Here is a 17282-nt window from a genome sequence, read left to right as displayed (position 1 = left end):
TGCATTGGCAGGCGGACTCTCAACCACTGTGCCACCAGGGAAGCCCCATAACCCACTTCTTGCTTCAATATAAGGGACCAGACTTGGCCTCTGCTCTCATGAGTGAGGGTCACTGATGGGAAAGATCATCATAAATTTAGCAGACTCCCAGGGGCACAGTTCTGAGCCAAGGAGACCTCAGTAACATTTAGGACCTTCTATGTCACTAAATGTGAGGCTGATACTCACCTCATACTCACAGATAGAGCGGCACCTGGGCGAAATTATTTAAAAGGCTCCCTGATTGGTTAGTAAGTAGCTGTAAGCTTAAGTGACCCCCCTTTCCTGGGACCTCCCCAATTTCCCATGACTCAGTGATGACAGGGTTGCCACCAGCAGTGTCCTCCCAACCCTCCCAGCTCTACTGCCTAAGTCCGTTCTGATTGGCTGGTGCCCACACACTACTGGCTGTTAAATACGTGAGCACCACCCCTGACTAGATCTGGCTTCTAGAATCTGTACAAACTGGAAGTCTTCATAGGGTGTCAAGTCCCAAATACCTCTTCCCTCTTCTTTAGATAAGCAATTAATTTTTTGGCCATGCAGCTCGTGGGATCTCAGTTCTGCAACCAGGGATCAAACCTGGGCCACGGGAGTGACAGCACCAAATCCTAACCACTAGGCCACCAGGGAACTCCCCCAGATACCTCTTCATCGTGGTCATCCTGAGCCCCATGGGCACCTGCAGAAGCCCTGTGGCCAGGGCTCACGGAAGGATTGGAGTTGTCACCTTCAATGTCCTCGGTGGCATCTTCTTGGATCCTGGAGGCCTGTAGCTTTCAGCAAATAAGAAAATGCAGTGTCAAATTCACCCTTCGAATGACAAAACTTCTATATAAAATAAAGGCTCTCATTAAATACTAGCCATGTCCCAGATACTGTTCTAAACCTTCTATTCAATCTTTTTATGTAAGCACAATTATCACCCCATTTTACAGAGAAGTAAACTTAAGTAACAGAAAGGTTAAGAAATGAGCCCAGGACTGCACAGCTGGTAAGGCTAGTTAGTGGCAGAGCCAGGATTCAAATCCAGGCAGTCTAATTCCAGGGCATGTGCTTTTCTCCACTGTGTTCCAGAATGTGCCAAATTAATCACACTCTTTACAGTAAACCAATCGTCGTGTGACCCAAACAGCCATATTTCTACAAGCAAAATTAAGAGAGATTAATGACTGCTATGGTCTGAATGTTTGTGTCCCCCCACAAAATTCATGTTAAAATCCTAACCCCCAAAGATGAAAGTATTAGAAAGTGGAGCCTTTGGAAGGCACTTAGGTCATGAGGGTGGAGCCCTCGTGAATGGGATTAGTGCCTTATAAAAGAGGCTTCAGAGAGCTCCCGAGCTCCTCCCATCAGGTGAGGACACAGAGAGATGTCAGCAGTGAACCAGGAAAGGGGCCTCACCAGAAGGTGACGATGCTGACACCTTGATCTTGGAATTCTAGCCTTCAGAACTGTGAGCAATAAATTTCTGTTGTTTTAGCCACCCAGTGTGTGGTATTTTGTTACAGCAGCCCAAACGGACTAGACAATGACTTTTCCAACACAAATATACTTTTTAAAATAAAAACATCACTTTATGAAAATAGCTAAGAAAAAAATTCAAGGAAAAAAAAAATCTAGGTGTAGTCACCATTCAATTTGGCCTGGTTTTCTCCTTGAGTCTGAAGAAAATATTTCTTTCAAGTCACTGTGAAATTTAATGTCCCACATCCAAAGTTTTTCCTAGAATAATTTCACGGGTGGCATATTGCAAATTAGGCATTAAAGTGTCTTTACCATTCTTTCTTCAGCAGGTCTGAACCTGATATTTGCAGATCTTTGGGCAAAGGTACAAATGAAAGCCCACATGCCATATGTTCAAATATTTAAAAGTTAGAAATCAAGCCAACAAACTCCTAAATAAAATATGTTCTGGCGTCTGTCTTGATAAATAAATTCTCACAAGAACTTGGAAGGCCAGGTTCAAATTCAGCATCCCACACCAGGACATGGCAGCATGGGAGAGCTGGCCCTGCACCCCGGCGTGTGACCCTTCCCTTCTCACCTGTGATTTCATCTCACAGCACAAGGGCCGTGGCCTCGTGTGCACATGCGTGGACACTCCCACCCAAATGTCTACGTTCCACCCACACTCCCTCCTTGGGAGTCCCGCTGCCCCTTGGCCACACCAGGGTCAGTGGTACCCAGGCCGGTGCCGTGGTTGGCCCTTTTTGTGCCCTGGAAGTGGGCTTGTGTCCATCTGGACAGGAATTCCAGGGTGCTGGGTACCAAGAGGGGGCTCTGGGTAAGCCTTTCCCCTTGGCCCATGGTTCCTTGCCCCATGGTGAGGAAATGGGGCTCAAGTTAACATTACTTTGTCTTCTTGAAATCCTATTTTCTCTCCCCATCAACTTAAGGAAGAAAATACCAAAGAAGAAACAGAAGACAGTTTTTCCATTTCCATCTTTAAATGCTAGCCTTTTCTGGTCATATCCTGAAATTGGTTCAAATGAGCATGAACAACTGTGTAGAAGCGTGACACTGGGACTTTGTGGATCTTACTGACTCTTCTTCCCATTCAAAATATACTTTGCAATCCCCCTAACTAAACATCTCACAATGTTTGAGCTGGATGCCGTCTGAAATAAAATAGTAATCAATTTTAAATGAGTTACTTGCAACTGTCTAAAAACACGTAAAACACATGTGCACAAAGACAGACACAAGGATGTTCACAGCAGCACTATTTGTAATTACTAACAGCACTGGAAAAAAGCCGAATAACTATCAATATACGAATGGATAACCAAATTGTGGTATATTCACGCAAGGGAATACTATAATACATAGCTATCTCACACGCGCACACACACACACACTCACACACACACACGCACACACAATCTCTCAAACATAACACTGGATGAAGGAAGCCAGACCCAGACGAAGGCGCGGTGTATGGTTCCACTTACATAAAGTTCCAGAGCAGGGAAGACTAACCTGTGGTGTTAGACGTCGGGATAGTGGTTGACCTTGGGGTGACAGTGACCGGAAGGAAGCACACGGGGACTTCAGGGTCTACGGTGTTCTGCGTCTCTATCTGACTGCTGGTCACACAGATGTGTTCGTGTGATGATACTTCACTGATCTGTGCCCTTATCATTTGTGCACTTTGATGTATGTAGGTTATACTTCAGTGAATTTTAGCATAGAAAACACGCATGTCAATGTAAAGATTTTCAATAGAAATGCAAAGTGACTTCACCGTGACCTGGGATACGGAGTGATAGGAGACCTGGGTCCACGGCAGCAAGTCAGAAGAGGAAACAGAATGTGGGTGGTCCAGGCGGTCCAGGGGGCTGGCACGAGGAGTTCTGAGGAGGAGGTGTGCGCTCACTGGCTGCCTACAGGGTGCGTGCCAGAAGGGCCACATCACAGGTGGCCCTCTAGTGAAGGGGTTTCCAAACCATGTCCTGCAGGGACCCAGGGCTACAGGGTTACAGAGGAGCCTGAGGAGATGGGACCTCTGCTCATTTCCCCCAAGGCCCATCAGAACAAGTCTGTTTATAATCTCTATGTACTGGGCCTCTTTAAGGCTTCACAGGGGGACTTGAGAGGAGGCCAGATAATTCCATTATGGAATCATGTCTTGGATGGAGGTGGAAGGAAATGTTTCTAACATGAAAAAGGACCACGTAGCCAGCAGCCTAAGGAGTCAATCGACAGCTACACGTCCCAGGGGCCAAGGAGGCAGGCCTCCAAGCAGCCTTTGGGAGCCCCTGTTCCCCCGAGTCAGCCTAGGAGGTATCGCCCAAGATGGCAGACTACAAAAGCACCTCTACCTCCTTCCCTGTCATACAAGTCATCCATGGGGAAAAGGGAGAAATCCGTCACTTTGGGCTCAGCCACTATTTAAACAGTTTTTGTGGAGCAAAGAATAAGACAAGCTATGGTTTGAGAGTCCTGGGACTCAGGCGAGCCAGCAGTAACCTAGTCCTCGACTTACGGACAGGTTGAGTTTCTAAGAAAGACAGTTGCATCTGTTTCTGCAGAAAGGTATTTGCCACCTTCCTTTGAAACACCAGTTCACCTGTTTGGACAATGGTCCACCTCAACTCTCCTTTACCATCCTGGTCTCTCACCTATTAACCAAACAATAAACAAGTATTCTTTGGTTTGCCTTCCTGTGTATTTATATCCCACATAAATTATATTTCAGACAGGTTTTGGATCTGGTCGAGGCTGGCAGGAAATAGTGGGAAAGGCAGGTGATTTAGAAAGAGAGCGCCACCTAGAGACGAACCTCCTGAACTCCAGCCTGGACCCACCCAGGTCCCCGACTCTACCATCAGCCACGTCAGGGTGTGGAGAAAAGGGAACACTCTTGCACTGCTGGTGGGAATGTGAATGGTACAGCCACTATGGAGAACAGTATGGAGGTTCCTTAAAAAACTACAAATAGAACTACCATATGACCCAGCAATCCCACTACCAGGCATATACCCTGAGAAAACCATAATTCAAAAAGAGTCATGTACCAAAATGTTCATTGCAGCTCTATTTACGATAGCCCGGAGATGGAAACAACCTAAGTGCCCATCATCGGATGAATGGATAAAGAAGATGTGGCACATATATACAATGGAATATTACTCAGCCATAAAAAGAAACGAAATTGAGCTATTTGCAATGTGGTGGATAGACCTAGAGTCTGTCATACAGAGTGAAGTAAGTCAGAAAGAGAAAGACAAATACCGTATGCTAACATATGTATATGGAATTTAAGAAAAAAAATGTCATGAAGAACCTAGGGGTGAGATAGGAATAAAGACACAGACCTACTAGAGAATGGACTTGAGGATATGGGGAGGGGGAAGGGTGAGCTGTGACAAAGCGAGAGAGAGGCATGGACATATATACACTACCAAACGTAAGGTAGATCGCTAGTGGGAAGCAGCCACACAGCACAGGGAGATCAGCTCGGTGCCTTGTGACCGCCTGGAGGGGTGGGATAGGGATGGTGGGAGGGAGGGAGACGCAAGAGGGAGGAGATATGGGGACATATGTATATGTATAACTGATTCACTTTGTTATAAAGCAGAAACTAACACACCATTGTAAAGCAATTATACCCCAATAAAGATGTTAAAAAAAAAAAAAGTTTACCTGAAAATATTTCCAACCACTTAAAACATACGTGATCTCAGCACAGCCCACTTAATGTTTTGCACTAATAGAGGGAAGCAGAGACCGATCATCTCAAACAGTGCCTGTGTGTCATTTCTAGACTCTAATGGTCCCTGGAAGGTTAATCTTCCCAAATCCTATTTGATTTAGGCTGACAGTAAACACTTCATCACCCCCTGAGTAAACCTGAGGCTCAGGAGAAGTTTAGACAAAAGGAGGAAGTGGGCTGAAACTGGTGTTTGACAATAGGGTGAAAATCAGAAAAACAAGAACAGACTTATTTAAACGTGTTTCCTCCTCTAGTTCCCTCTCACCATCTGTAACATAATACAGTAAAAGCCCACAACTTTATTTTTTTCCCCACAACTTTAGAATCCTGATGAAAACAACGTTCAATACTCATTAACACACTAAAACTACAGTAAAAGACTCTTATTTTCAACTAATACAGCAACCACATTCAGAGCCTTAAAAGTCATTACCTACCACTTGACTCAGCACACACACCCCAAGCACGGTTTGCAGCACGTAAGATTTAAATGCGACCATCATGCTGGAATCAAGAAAGCCCCAAGGAAAAGCTGAGCTCTGCAGTAGGAAGCATACCTGGGGTGGGCCGGTTCCTCACCTCACCAGGTCCTTCAGGCCCTGGTCAATGCGGTGTTCTCTCTAAACCCCAATTTACACTTGCAGGGAACCCACATTCCTACCCACAGTGAGTGAATGGAAGTGGATGGTGCTTACCTGGGATCTCCGATGACTGGCTCTAAGAATAAACGGCTTAATCAGAAGCATCCACGGCACAGAAATCAAAGCCATAATAACAAAGAAGCTTTGGACTTCTTGCTGTAAGACCAAAACCGTAAGATCCTATCATTTCAAGGTGATTGCACAGCACATTTCACATGATACAAATGGTAAATATGTATCATTTTAGCTGCACTTTATTTGGAGTGATCTACAGCGTTTCAATGGACCCATTCACCCTCCCATCTTGGGCTATTCCCAGTGCAGGGAGACAGCTGTCAGTCCGGTGGTACGGGGTGTCCACTCATGGTGGACACTGGAGTCTCCCTGTCTTTATTCCTTACTCTCCAAGTGGTCCCTTATCATACACCCGCACCATGTGGAGCCTGTCATTGGACAGAAGAGCTCATGAGCCACATCATAAGGGCAGATTTGTCCCTGGTCCCCTTGACCCTGTTCCGTGGGGACAGTCAGCCCTGGCCCTGGACAAAGCGCTGGCCTGGCACTGCGCTGGTCACTCTGGAGTGACCAAAAGTCCTTGGGTCACTTTAAGTCACAAATTTACTGTCTCCATCAGTAACCTTGTATTTCCAGTACTACTAAGCCCTTGTGCTCTCCTTTTCAAAACAATCGTCGCCTACTCGCACAGAACTCATTATGGGTGAGTCACCTAACGGGTCCTGGGACGCCTGGGCTGAACTCTCTTTTGCTGTCTCTCTCACTGTCAGAATTCACTCTGGAGTGAGGCGTCTATGGTCTTCATGCCTCGCTGAAGCCCAGGCGACATCCCATTTTATCATCCTGTCACATATTTCCTTTCACATCCTCACCCCCAACTCTTTTTCCTACCCTCCCGAGTCACTGGGTTTGAGGACTGACCCAGAGCTGCTATGGTCTGAAGAACCAAGACTCCTGGGAAGGCTTCATCAGAGCCATTGAAAAGGTGTAGAAATGGGGTGCTCAGAGTAAAAGGGAAAACGCTTCTTGAGCCCTCACATTTCTTTAACTGTTCTGGCCAAGCTCCCAGTGAGACAATTTATTATCATCCCAATTGTAACAAGATTTACCCCGATAACAGTGGAAACATTTTATCTTCTCCATCTCCTACCCTCCTCCACTCTTATTTTATTTTATTCTTGGCTGAGTTGGGTCTTCGTTACTGGCCGCAGGCTTTCTCTAGTTGTGGTGAGCGGGGGCTACTCTTCGTAGCGGTGCGCGGGCTTCTCGTTGCGGTGGCTTCTCTTGTTGCGGAGCACAAGCTCTACACATGTGGGCTTCAGTAGTTGTGGCACACGGGCTGTAGAGCACAGGCTCGGTAGTTGTGGCGCACAGGCTTCAGTAGTTGTGGCACGCGGGCTCAGTAGTTGTGGCTCGCGGGCTCTAGAGCGCAGGCTCAGTAGTTGTGATGCACAGGCTTAGTTGCTCTGTGGCATGTGGGATCTTCCCAGACCAGGGAGAAGACCCATGTCCCCTGCATCGGCAGGTGGATTCTTAACCACTGCGCCACCAGGGAAGCCCCCTCCTCCACTCTTAACTGCTCCCAAGAAGGGGGAGAACCACGGGAACACACACTGCACTTGCCAGTCCCAGGTCCCTGTCCTCGAAGCTACCTCGTTGCCATTTGCCCATTTAGATATCATGCTTTTTCCCTTCACAATGTACAAAGCAACCAGAGATGTCTACTTATCTGTTGCTCTTCTTCTTTGATATTGAAACATGGCACGAAGCAACCAGGGCAGTGTTTGGAGGAGGCTGTATTAGTAACTTACACTGTCTCTTCCAGCTGCATGACGGGAAGATGAGGTTATGGAAACTGCAAACTGTGTCTAGATAATGAATCTTCATTCCAGGGTGTGGAAACCAGCCAACTCCAAATAACATTTTTGAATGGAAAAAAGCTGGAAAAGCCATTCACTGTTCAATGTTCAGTGCACTAAGACAGGACTTTAGTCTTTAAGAAAAGAATTAGCACATGAACTATGTGGTGAATCTGAGTACCGTGCCTCAAAGAGAAGACTTGTTTGGGAAATCCAAGTGAACTTTCGTTTAGACTCCAGCATTGCACAAACGAACCTTCCAGATACATTCATTTAATGCCAATAGTCTAGGGATGGTTCCTACACCGCTGATGTATAACAAACAGGTGCAACAATAGTAAGGTGGGATATAAGAGAGCTTTCAGAGCTATATGTCGTCTCTGATTATTAGCTAAAATCATTCCTTACTTTTTCTTCTTCTTATTTGCTGCTTCTGTAGGGGAGGAGAACACAGCTAGGATTCAAACTCATGAGGACGTGTGCAGCTGTAGGAGGAGCATGGCTGTAACTGGGACCCAGGATGAGCGGTCACTGGCAGGTGCCATGTGCTGATATTGGGAAATCTAGCCCTAGAGCTTGATCCAGAGGAATTAGAACCTATATAAGTGGATCCTCCCTTAGTGAAAATCTACCAGCAAACAATATGATCAGGTTATCACTGGGAGAGGCCAGAGGAAAAGAACTATTTGTGTGACCAAAAATTAGTCACTGAGATATTTTTATACCCACCTCTCATGGGACATTTATACTTTTTTAAAATAAAATATTAAGTTGATAATGAGGCTGAAAGAAACAGAAGTCAGAATGGCAATAACATCCAACTGTTGGAAGGTATCATCCATAGAAGAAGAGCCCAAAGGAAAAAAGAAAGAAAGCATCTCCAATTGGCCATGGAAGCTCATAGGACAGCATGAGTTTGGTTCAGTTTTCCAGAAACTCACTCCCCATGTGAACAGAGGGATTCTTCTTCTTGACTCTATTTCAATTTTCTTTCTTGTGAACCTTAACTAGAGTTTACTTTTATAATAAAAGATTATTCATTTTTAAGGTGCTATTTAGAGCGTTTACAGTTTCAAGCCAATCAATCCGAAGGATTATTTTTTTTCTTTCTTCGCAGACAACGTACAAGCTAATTTTCAACCCCACAGCAATAATCCCTCCCACGTATTACCCAGATAGGAACGGCTGGAGCCACACCACAGCACTGCCTTCAGCACCCAGACATTCATCCAATAGGACCTTCTGAATTGGAAGAACCTAACACATCGGGTGCTGAGATGGCTCAGTCTTGCAAATAATTACTCTCTGCAATACCCAAGAGTAGGAGAGAGATTTAACATAATCAAGTGCGTAAAAGAAGAAAAAAGCCCCATCAGTACCTGATGTTTGTATAGGGGTGCATTCGAAGGGTCGTTATAGTTAAACAGGAACATGTTGATGAAGTGGATGAGGATGCTCGGGGCTCGCCGGGACACAGAGACGTCGAAGGAGCACCATTTGAAAATGATCATGAAGACCAGGTATCCAAAAAGACACAGGATAAAAATCATCTCGGGGATGAACTGCAGAATGATGTTGAGAGTGTTCCTGAAGAATCTGAGGGTGGGAAACATACACACATACAAGACAGGACACTGAAGGAATACCAGCAACTCGCTATTCTCTCCAAATCACCAAATGTTCATTTCTTTGAACACTGCATCCACTCCCCAGGCAAGTGGCAATCATGCATGGCTGGAGAAGATGAGAAAGAAAGGTGCTTTTGCACAAAAGGTTCAGAGAGAACCAGGGTCTAGAAGATAAAGTCTGAGGCAGAGGGCAGGCTCACATAGACAACTGATGATCTGGCCACAGCTTCCCATGCAGACCGAATTCATATCAACACAATTAATGGTACAAGGATATAGAAGCATGGCTTGGCAGCTTTGCCCCTAAGGATGCCCTAGGACAGGGGTCGGTCAACAACGGCCCACAGGCCAAACTGAGCCCATCACCTAGTTGTGTATAGCTTACAAGTTAAAAATGGTTTTTACATCATTAAATGGTTGGGGGGAAAAATCAAAAGAATATTTGATGACATGTGAAAATGATAGGAAATTCAAATTTCAGTTTTCATAAATAAAGTTCTATTGGAACACACTCACACTCGTTTGTTTACACAGAGTCTGTGACAGCATTCACACTACAACACCAGAATTGAGTAGCTGTGACACAGACCATCTGGCCTGCAAAGCCTAAAACATTTACTATCTGGCCCTTTACAGAGGAAGTTTGCCAACTTCTGCTCTAAGACATAGAGAGAGTCCCACAAGACTAAGTTGGGGGACACCCAGTTAAAATGTCAGAAAAGGGCCCCAGACCCTTTGTTAATTGTAAGAGTTATTGGAGGGAAAAATGGAGATCCCATGATAAAGCAGGATTACTAGAGATAGTTGAGGCCAGCCTGACACACAATGTCAATGATAGTCCAAAAATCACCTCCTGGTTTTCTCTCTCATTTAACTCTCACAGCACTTTCAGGCAGGCAGTAGTACCAAGGCGCTGTCATTCGTTTACTCACTAAATAGTTCTTATTTTTTAAGTAGAATCGTACATCTATTGGTTTTCTGATTGGAGGTCACCATGTGACTGGCTCTAGTCAATGAAATGGGAATGGAGGTGGCCTGTGTCACTCCAGGTGGAACCTTAAGAGTCAGTGTGTAACTGACCACACTCTCCTGTCACAGCAACTGGCAGCTTCCAGGTGGTGGCAGCCCATCAGCTCTGGTCCCAGTGTGAGGATGAGATGAGCAGTGTCCCCGGTGGCCCACGATGACAATGCATCACAGTCATAAACCACTGTGATTTGGGAGTTGTTTGTTACTGCACAGTAACCGACCCATTCTGACTCCCATTCTGATTCTACAGCAGAAAACGATCTCAGAGACGTTAAGCTACACATCTATGATCACACAGCTATAAAGAGTTAGAACCATCAGTCAACTTTCTGACTCTAAACTCTGTACCATTTCTTTGGCACTGTGCTGACCTCCTGGCAGGTGGGTTTCAGCGATACCCACAAGCTGCCATGTCCACAAAAGCCTCTCTAAATAGGCATATTGGAGGCCGTTTTCAAACATTTACAACTTAGCACAAATATGCAAGTTTGAGAAGCTTTCTATAGATCAATCTTAACAGAAAGAAGAGATGGGAGAACGTTAACAGTCAAAGAAATGAGAGAGAGGCTGCTGCCAGCAGGAAGAAATTATACCGAATGGAATTCAGAATTTGAGGGCACTTATGTCCCCATTTGCCCACTGGTGGGAGTTATAAGGCTGGATCTAGCACCAGCGGAGGCCCTGCAGGCTGGGAGGACACATAGCACTGTGGCCTTGCAGTCTCTTTCTGAACCCTCAAATACTTCTGAGGTGAAAGGTGCCCTCAGCTCAGGAGAAACAGAGGTGTCATTTCTGGCAAACCAGCTTGTCTGAACTCAAGCCAAGAGACCGGGGAAAGCAGTCCCCATAGGAAGGAAACTTGCACGGAGGGACACAGGAGCAAACTGGGGGCTCTGCCACTGCTCATCCCCGACACGGTCAGACCAACAGGCAGAAAGTTCATTGTGAAACTTACATGTGATTGAAAAGGCCGAGAATGACACCAAAAACCATCTGGACAATTCCCAGGATAACTGACATCTTCATCTTATAGGAATTCAAGAATGTTAGCTTGTTTGAAGCCAAGTTCCAAACCTGGAAGGGAAACGTGACAAGGAAGACATGAGACCAGAGTCTAGAAGTTCTCCCAGAGTCAGGGGCTAAAGCTCGATTTCCCCTGAAAAAGTCGCTCTGGGAACCACATTTTCAAATTTCTGTCCAGTTCAGCCCATGCATTTTAGGCTCAGAAAAGGACCAAACCCCTTATAAATGCAATTCTCATGACAACTGTGTTGGAACCAATAGCACCATTAGTAAAACATCAAGTAACTGGAAGAAAAAAAAAAAAAAACCGACATGATTTTTCCCCTGTTCTAAATGAAAAGACATTCTGAAACATTATGGAGAGATCTCAAACTTGCCTGGGTTCCCACATTAATGGTGTAGATCTCTGGCCCATGAATTTAGCCCATCCCCTCTTAATAATACCACCTTTTACGCTGAATTTCTATAGCACTTTACATTACAAAGCATTTTCCCAGGCCCTTCTCAAGAAGCCACTCCTGTAGCCAACATTTATTGGCACAGAGAGGGACGTGTGTACCTGTCCTGCCCACACAAGACGGGCACACAGGACAAGCACTCAGTGGCTGGGGGCTGTCGTGGCCTCACCCTGGTTAATGGTCCCAGTCACTAACGCTCTTCTTCCCCGCAGAAATCTCCAACACCCACCCCCATGCGAATGATTCAAGTCCTTGCTTCTGCCTCTGACCCCTCTGGAACTTTAGGCATCTGGAGGGTTTGCTCCTCAGAACTAACAAAGCCACAGGGTCTTCTTTTCTTTCCTCCTAAACTACTTCCTCCTCCAAACTCCTCTGCTTCTGCTAAGGGGTCGACGTCCACCTAGTGCAGCCTCAGTGCACAGTTACCTTCCCCTCCCCCATGCAGGAACCACCTCTCACTGATTCTGTCTCAACAATGTCCTGAGCGGCCACCAGCTTAACAAACACTAAGGGGGCTGCTGGGAAGATGGGGAAAGGGACTCCTGTAACAGGTGCTCAGACCCCAGAGGCACCTCCACTACCCTCCCCATCTGCCCTGGCACTGAAGCTGCACCAGGCTTGCCCTCCACCCTCTGCTTTTTCCCTTTGCCCTCCTGGTTGGCCAGTCTCCACAGAACCACTCAACACAGTAAGGGCAGGGTTACCAGTACACCTTAGACCCAGCTTGGAAAAACTAAAAAATGTTCACGGTTAAGTACCAGGTACATACTAAGCTCTTTAAGTGTATTTATCTCATTTAATTCTAACAAAAACTCTATGAGATAGTTATAAGTATTCCCATTTTACAGATAAGGGCATTTATCAAAATCTCAGAGAGACTAAGTTACTTACACGCCCAAAGAGAAATAATATAACAGCAAATGGAGCGTTTACTCTGTTTATGCACCAGACTCTTCTGGGTGTTTTACCTATAAAATTCGTTTACTCTTCCGAGCAATTCTATGAGGGCTATTATTATACCCATTTTACAGATGAGGAAACACAGACCCAGAGATGATAATTTGCTCAAAATCACGTAGCAAGTAAATAGAAAATCCAAGATTTAAACACAGCCTATCTGATTCTAAATCATGGGCTTGTAACCATTGTATAATGTTCATTTATTATAAAATATTTACAGACGCCTTTAGAAAGCCCCCTCAGCTCTGATGCCCGAATATTTTGTGATCTGACTCACAAATAGATGCTCAACAGGGTTAATAAATGCAGCTGTAGAAATTTACATTATGTAAAAATCAAACCCTTCATTAATATATATAAGTGCTAATATAAACACAGAAATGTTCCATTAAAGAGGTTATCTCTGGGCAATCAGATTGCAGGAAGAGGAAAGGTAAGAAAGGCAACTCTTCCTTTTTATTTAATTTTTTTTTAACATCTTTACTGGAGTATAATTGCTTTACAATGGTGTGTTAGTTTCTGCTTTATCTTTTTATTTTTTAATAATTTTTGTATTATATGGGTTTTTAATCATATATATTATTTTATAATGTATAAAAAGGCCAAAAATCTTTAAAAATCGAAATGTTACTAGGAAAAAATTAATTATTTTCAACACATCACCTTCCCTTTCACCCTCACATTTTTCTTTTCTTTTCTAACTAGTGGGCAGATGACAAAATTGCACACAGAGTAAAGACTGGACCACTCAATTCTGAATCGTGAAATTTGCTACCCTCCCTTTGTCCACGAGGGGCAAAATTGGGTAGACAGGATTTGCTGATGCATTAGATGGGGGCTGTGAAGAGAAGAGACAGGACAGTGGGAGCAATGAGATTCAAAGGAAAGGAAGGTCAACCAGACCCTAAAAATCACTCCCCTCTAATACTCCTCCGCTGCCTGTTCGCTAATCATGAAATTCCTTGGACTGAAGATAAAGCCTTCCAGTCTACAAAAATAACAACTTGCATTTATTTTTAGCACTTTGCAGCTTACAAACAGGACTTCAAGGACTTCGCCTCTTTTGATAAAACTTTGAATGCAAGTGCCCCTGGGTGGCAAGTATAAACCAATCCTGGGTGATGCTTGCTGCTTTTATAAGGGACAGGAGGTTGGGCAGCAAGTGGGAGGAACAGGAAAACTGAAGAGGAGATGACCCACAAGATAGGAGAGACCAGAGAACCAATTTTAAGGCCAGTGCTATTACTCTCAACTGTCAGCAAGTAAAACTGTGGTCTCAGGTTCTCTTCCAACAAAATGAGAGTAGAGGAAACTTTTATGAACCCCATCTGCCAAGTTCAGCTCCAGACACTTGTGCTCATTTGGGGCACAAGGCCGCCACCTGGTGGCAATATGGTGCTAAGCCATCGTGTGAGGGGTTTTACCCAAATAGGGATGTGTCTTCTTGACATCTCTTTGTACCTGCAGGCTTGGCGAGGAAGCACCTTTGTTTGTTTGGCTCAAATCCAATTGAGGTAGATATAACAAACCATTAAAGTTAACACATTTTTAAAAACTTGTATAATTCTATGCAATAAAATAAAGCAAATATAAAAGCAAATCCACACTTTTCTAGGAAAAAGAGAGATGTTAATCACTGCAAGAAAACGCCAAAGTTGGGAACCTGGTTAGGTTGCTAAATTGCTTATCTAATATGCATACCTTCCAAGCAACCAAGGGCCTTTTAAAGAAGCAACGGTAAACCACCAGGGGTATAACTGAGAAGAAAGAGGCAGATGTTTGGAAATTGCACGGAAAATGACCCAGGGGCTGGGTAAAGGGTGCAGGTAGGACATTTACTTGAATCCATTGCAATGCGTCACAAAAACCTCTAGGACATGCTATTCTATCTCAGTACAAGTTGGTGGATTTGACAGGTTCTGGTACTTTCGTCCCCTCCACACAGAGATCTCCTCAGCAAGACATTTTACATAATGAATATTTAATCTCAGAAGACATTATTACCGGATCAATCCCAAAAGGGTATGGATTTCCGGAGTACACTCCCGGAACGGCTGGGTCCAGCTGTAAATATGGATTTGTTTCCATTACTTGTGTACTACAGAGGGAGAAAGGAAAAACAAAACAAAACCAATGATCAACTAGAGGTAGGAAAAATACTATAGTACCATCAGTCATCCACTTGCAAGCCAATCAAAGCCTAACTGTTGGTGCGACTCACCAACTGGTTCATTCAATTATTCCACAAATGGATATTGAATACCTACTATGTGCTGAGTATCACCCTAGGTACTGAGCTACAGAAATGACCATCTGGCCCCCAAGGAGGTCACAGTGTGAGTTTCCAAAGGGCTCTCAGCCTGACTGGGTATAGTAAAGAAAAAGTTATACTACATCAGAAAAGAGGCAGGGGGCAACGGTGACAAGAGTATAGAGGAGATAAAACCCAGCCCTGGGACCAGGCTGGGAAATCTCCCCTGGCAGCACGAGAACTGATCCTGGAGGAGTGAATTGGCTTTCACACATGGCCCCTGACCTCTGGGAAACTCAGCCCCTGAAAGCTGTGGTCCATTAACTGCCTTTAAATCTGTGTCCCATTCTCACCCAGAAGCACAAATGTCAATGGGCAGGAATTTCTTACCATCTGTGCAAACCTGAAGGGGTTGAGAACATTAGGGCTTAATTTTTCTTTCTTTTTTTTTTTTTGCAGTACGCAGGCCTCTCACTGTTGTGGCCTCACCCGTTGCGGAGCACAGGCTCCGGACGCACAGGATCAACGGCCATGGCTCACGGGCCCAGACGCTCCGCGGCATGTGGGATCTTCCCAGACCGGGGCACGAACCCGTGTCCCCTGCATCGGCAGGCGGACTCCCAACCACTGCGCCACCAGGGAAGCCCTTAATTTTTCTTTTTTTAAGAGCACACATCTATGGAGGGGCCCAAGGATGAGTATTTGAAAGGATGAAGAACAGAATGTTGACAACGTGGACGGGCTGCCTAGAAATACAGTCCCTCCCTCCTGCACCTGGGGTGTGGTGGGTGTTCGGTAGCACGGGGGAAATTAGGAAGCCTGATTATGCTGACCAGGCCCTCAGTGACAGTGTAAACAGCTGGCCCTGACCGGCCATCTCAGACCTAGACCCCGGTCCTAACAGCACGCCTCAGTGCAAATGGTTGGATCTAATGATCAGAGATGTGTTTGTGTGTCAACAAAGATAAAAGAGGGAACTGGCCTGGCGCCCACAGCTAAGCCATAGTATCTGTTTCACAGAACATCAGACAAGGCCACCCTGTGACCATCAGGGACCAAGACAAAAACAAGACCATTCCACAATCATATCTGATATCAAAATATGGACAGTTCAAAAATAAGGACGTTGTCCAAACCACAAAAATGACCACCACTCCCCTTATCCTCCCAGAGGCCAAATCCTCTAAGCCCTTCTAACACCCTCTTACTGAGATGCCCACCATCCCCAGAGGGCACCATCTCCCTCACTGAGTCAATCAACCCAATTTTGGTGACAACACACACGATCCTTGTGGTCTGTGGCTGAAGGATGGTGTGACAGTGTCTCTAGCCCACTGTCAGGGAAGGCAGGCCCAAGACCTAGCTTGTGGCCAGTGACAAAATCAGCCCGCTGTGCCCTTTGCCGCTCTGATGTGTGCCTACGATTTCCTTTCGCCTCCCTGCTGAAGAGGGTCTGCTTCATACCATCCATGCTTGGGCGTGGGGCTGAGCTTGGGGTCTCTCCGACTAGGCTTGGCCTCCACAGCCTGGAACTGGGGCCAGGGTAACTTACATGCACACAAAAGAACAATATTCCAACCCACGTTTGCAGAGTGACAGCAAGCCAGTTGACTCGGACTTTTCGCAGTCACACTCCAGGGCAAGTGAAATTTTGTGTAAATAGTTTGCTAAAGTTATGCTGATTTAACACATGTTTCGGGATCTATCACTGTGCTTATGAGTTTAAAGCTGAAGAGCAAAACTCAGCAATTTCTCTCCAAATGCTATGAAAAGTTTTGTTCTTCGAGGCCTCTCTTCAGGGTACTAATTGCAAAGAAAAAACAAACAAAACCCCATAGCCATAGCCATCTGTAACTGTAGTCCTGCAAAATGTTTTCTTCTTCATTTTTATTTACTTATTTTTTGTTCAACATTCCTGTCCTCTACTACAGGGCACTTGGACCCAGCAAAGGGACTAAAAGGAGAGGCACGGAGCCTCTGTGACACACCCACCTGTACTACGATAGCCCCTGAGCCCCCCTGGGCCTTCAGTCAGCACCAAGCCCCCAAATGCACTTAGGAACATTCACGTCGAAAGGAACCCTGCGTTGAATCTTTCCTGAGAAATCCTCAGAGGAGACGGATGGTGTATTCTCTCCCCCAACTTACGATGTGTGGTGCA

General features: G+C 45.3%; 1 protein-coding gene across 1 annotated transcript in view; it reads right to left on the bottom strand.

Moving 5' to 3' along the window:
- The window catches only part of ATP6V0A4 (ATPase H+ transporting V0 subunit a4), a 49776-nt gene that overhangs the window by 7577 nt on the left and 24917 nt on the right, over positions 1–17282 (bottom strand). Inside the window, exons 14-18 of the mRNA XM_022589388.2 lie at positions 14875–14968; positions 11385–11503; positions 9152–9368; positions 5953–6054; positions 687–815 (exon numbers count right to left, since the gene is read on the bottom strand). Coding sequence (XP_022445096.2) covers positions 687–815; positions 5953–6054; positions 9152–9368; positions 11385–11503; positions 14875–14968 — 661 coding nt within the window. The remainder of the gene's footprint in view (positions 1–686; positions 816–5952; positions 6055–9151; positions 9369–11384; positions 11504–14874; positions 14969–17282) is intronic.

The sequence above is a fragment of the Delphinapterus leucas genome, chromosome 9, assembly GCF_059928025.1.
Source record: "Delphinapterus leucas isolate spDelLeu-1000000601 "Yukka" chromosome 9, BTC_Dleu_Yukka2, whole genome shotgun sequence".
Classification (NCBI taxonomy): Eukaryota; Metazoa; Chordata; class Mammalia; order Artiodactyla; family Monodontidae; genus Delphinapterus; species Delphinapterus leucas.
The sequence above is the reverse complement of the archived record's forward strand: the minus strand, read 5'-3'. Positions and strand labels throughout refer to the sequence as shown.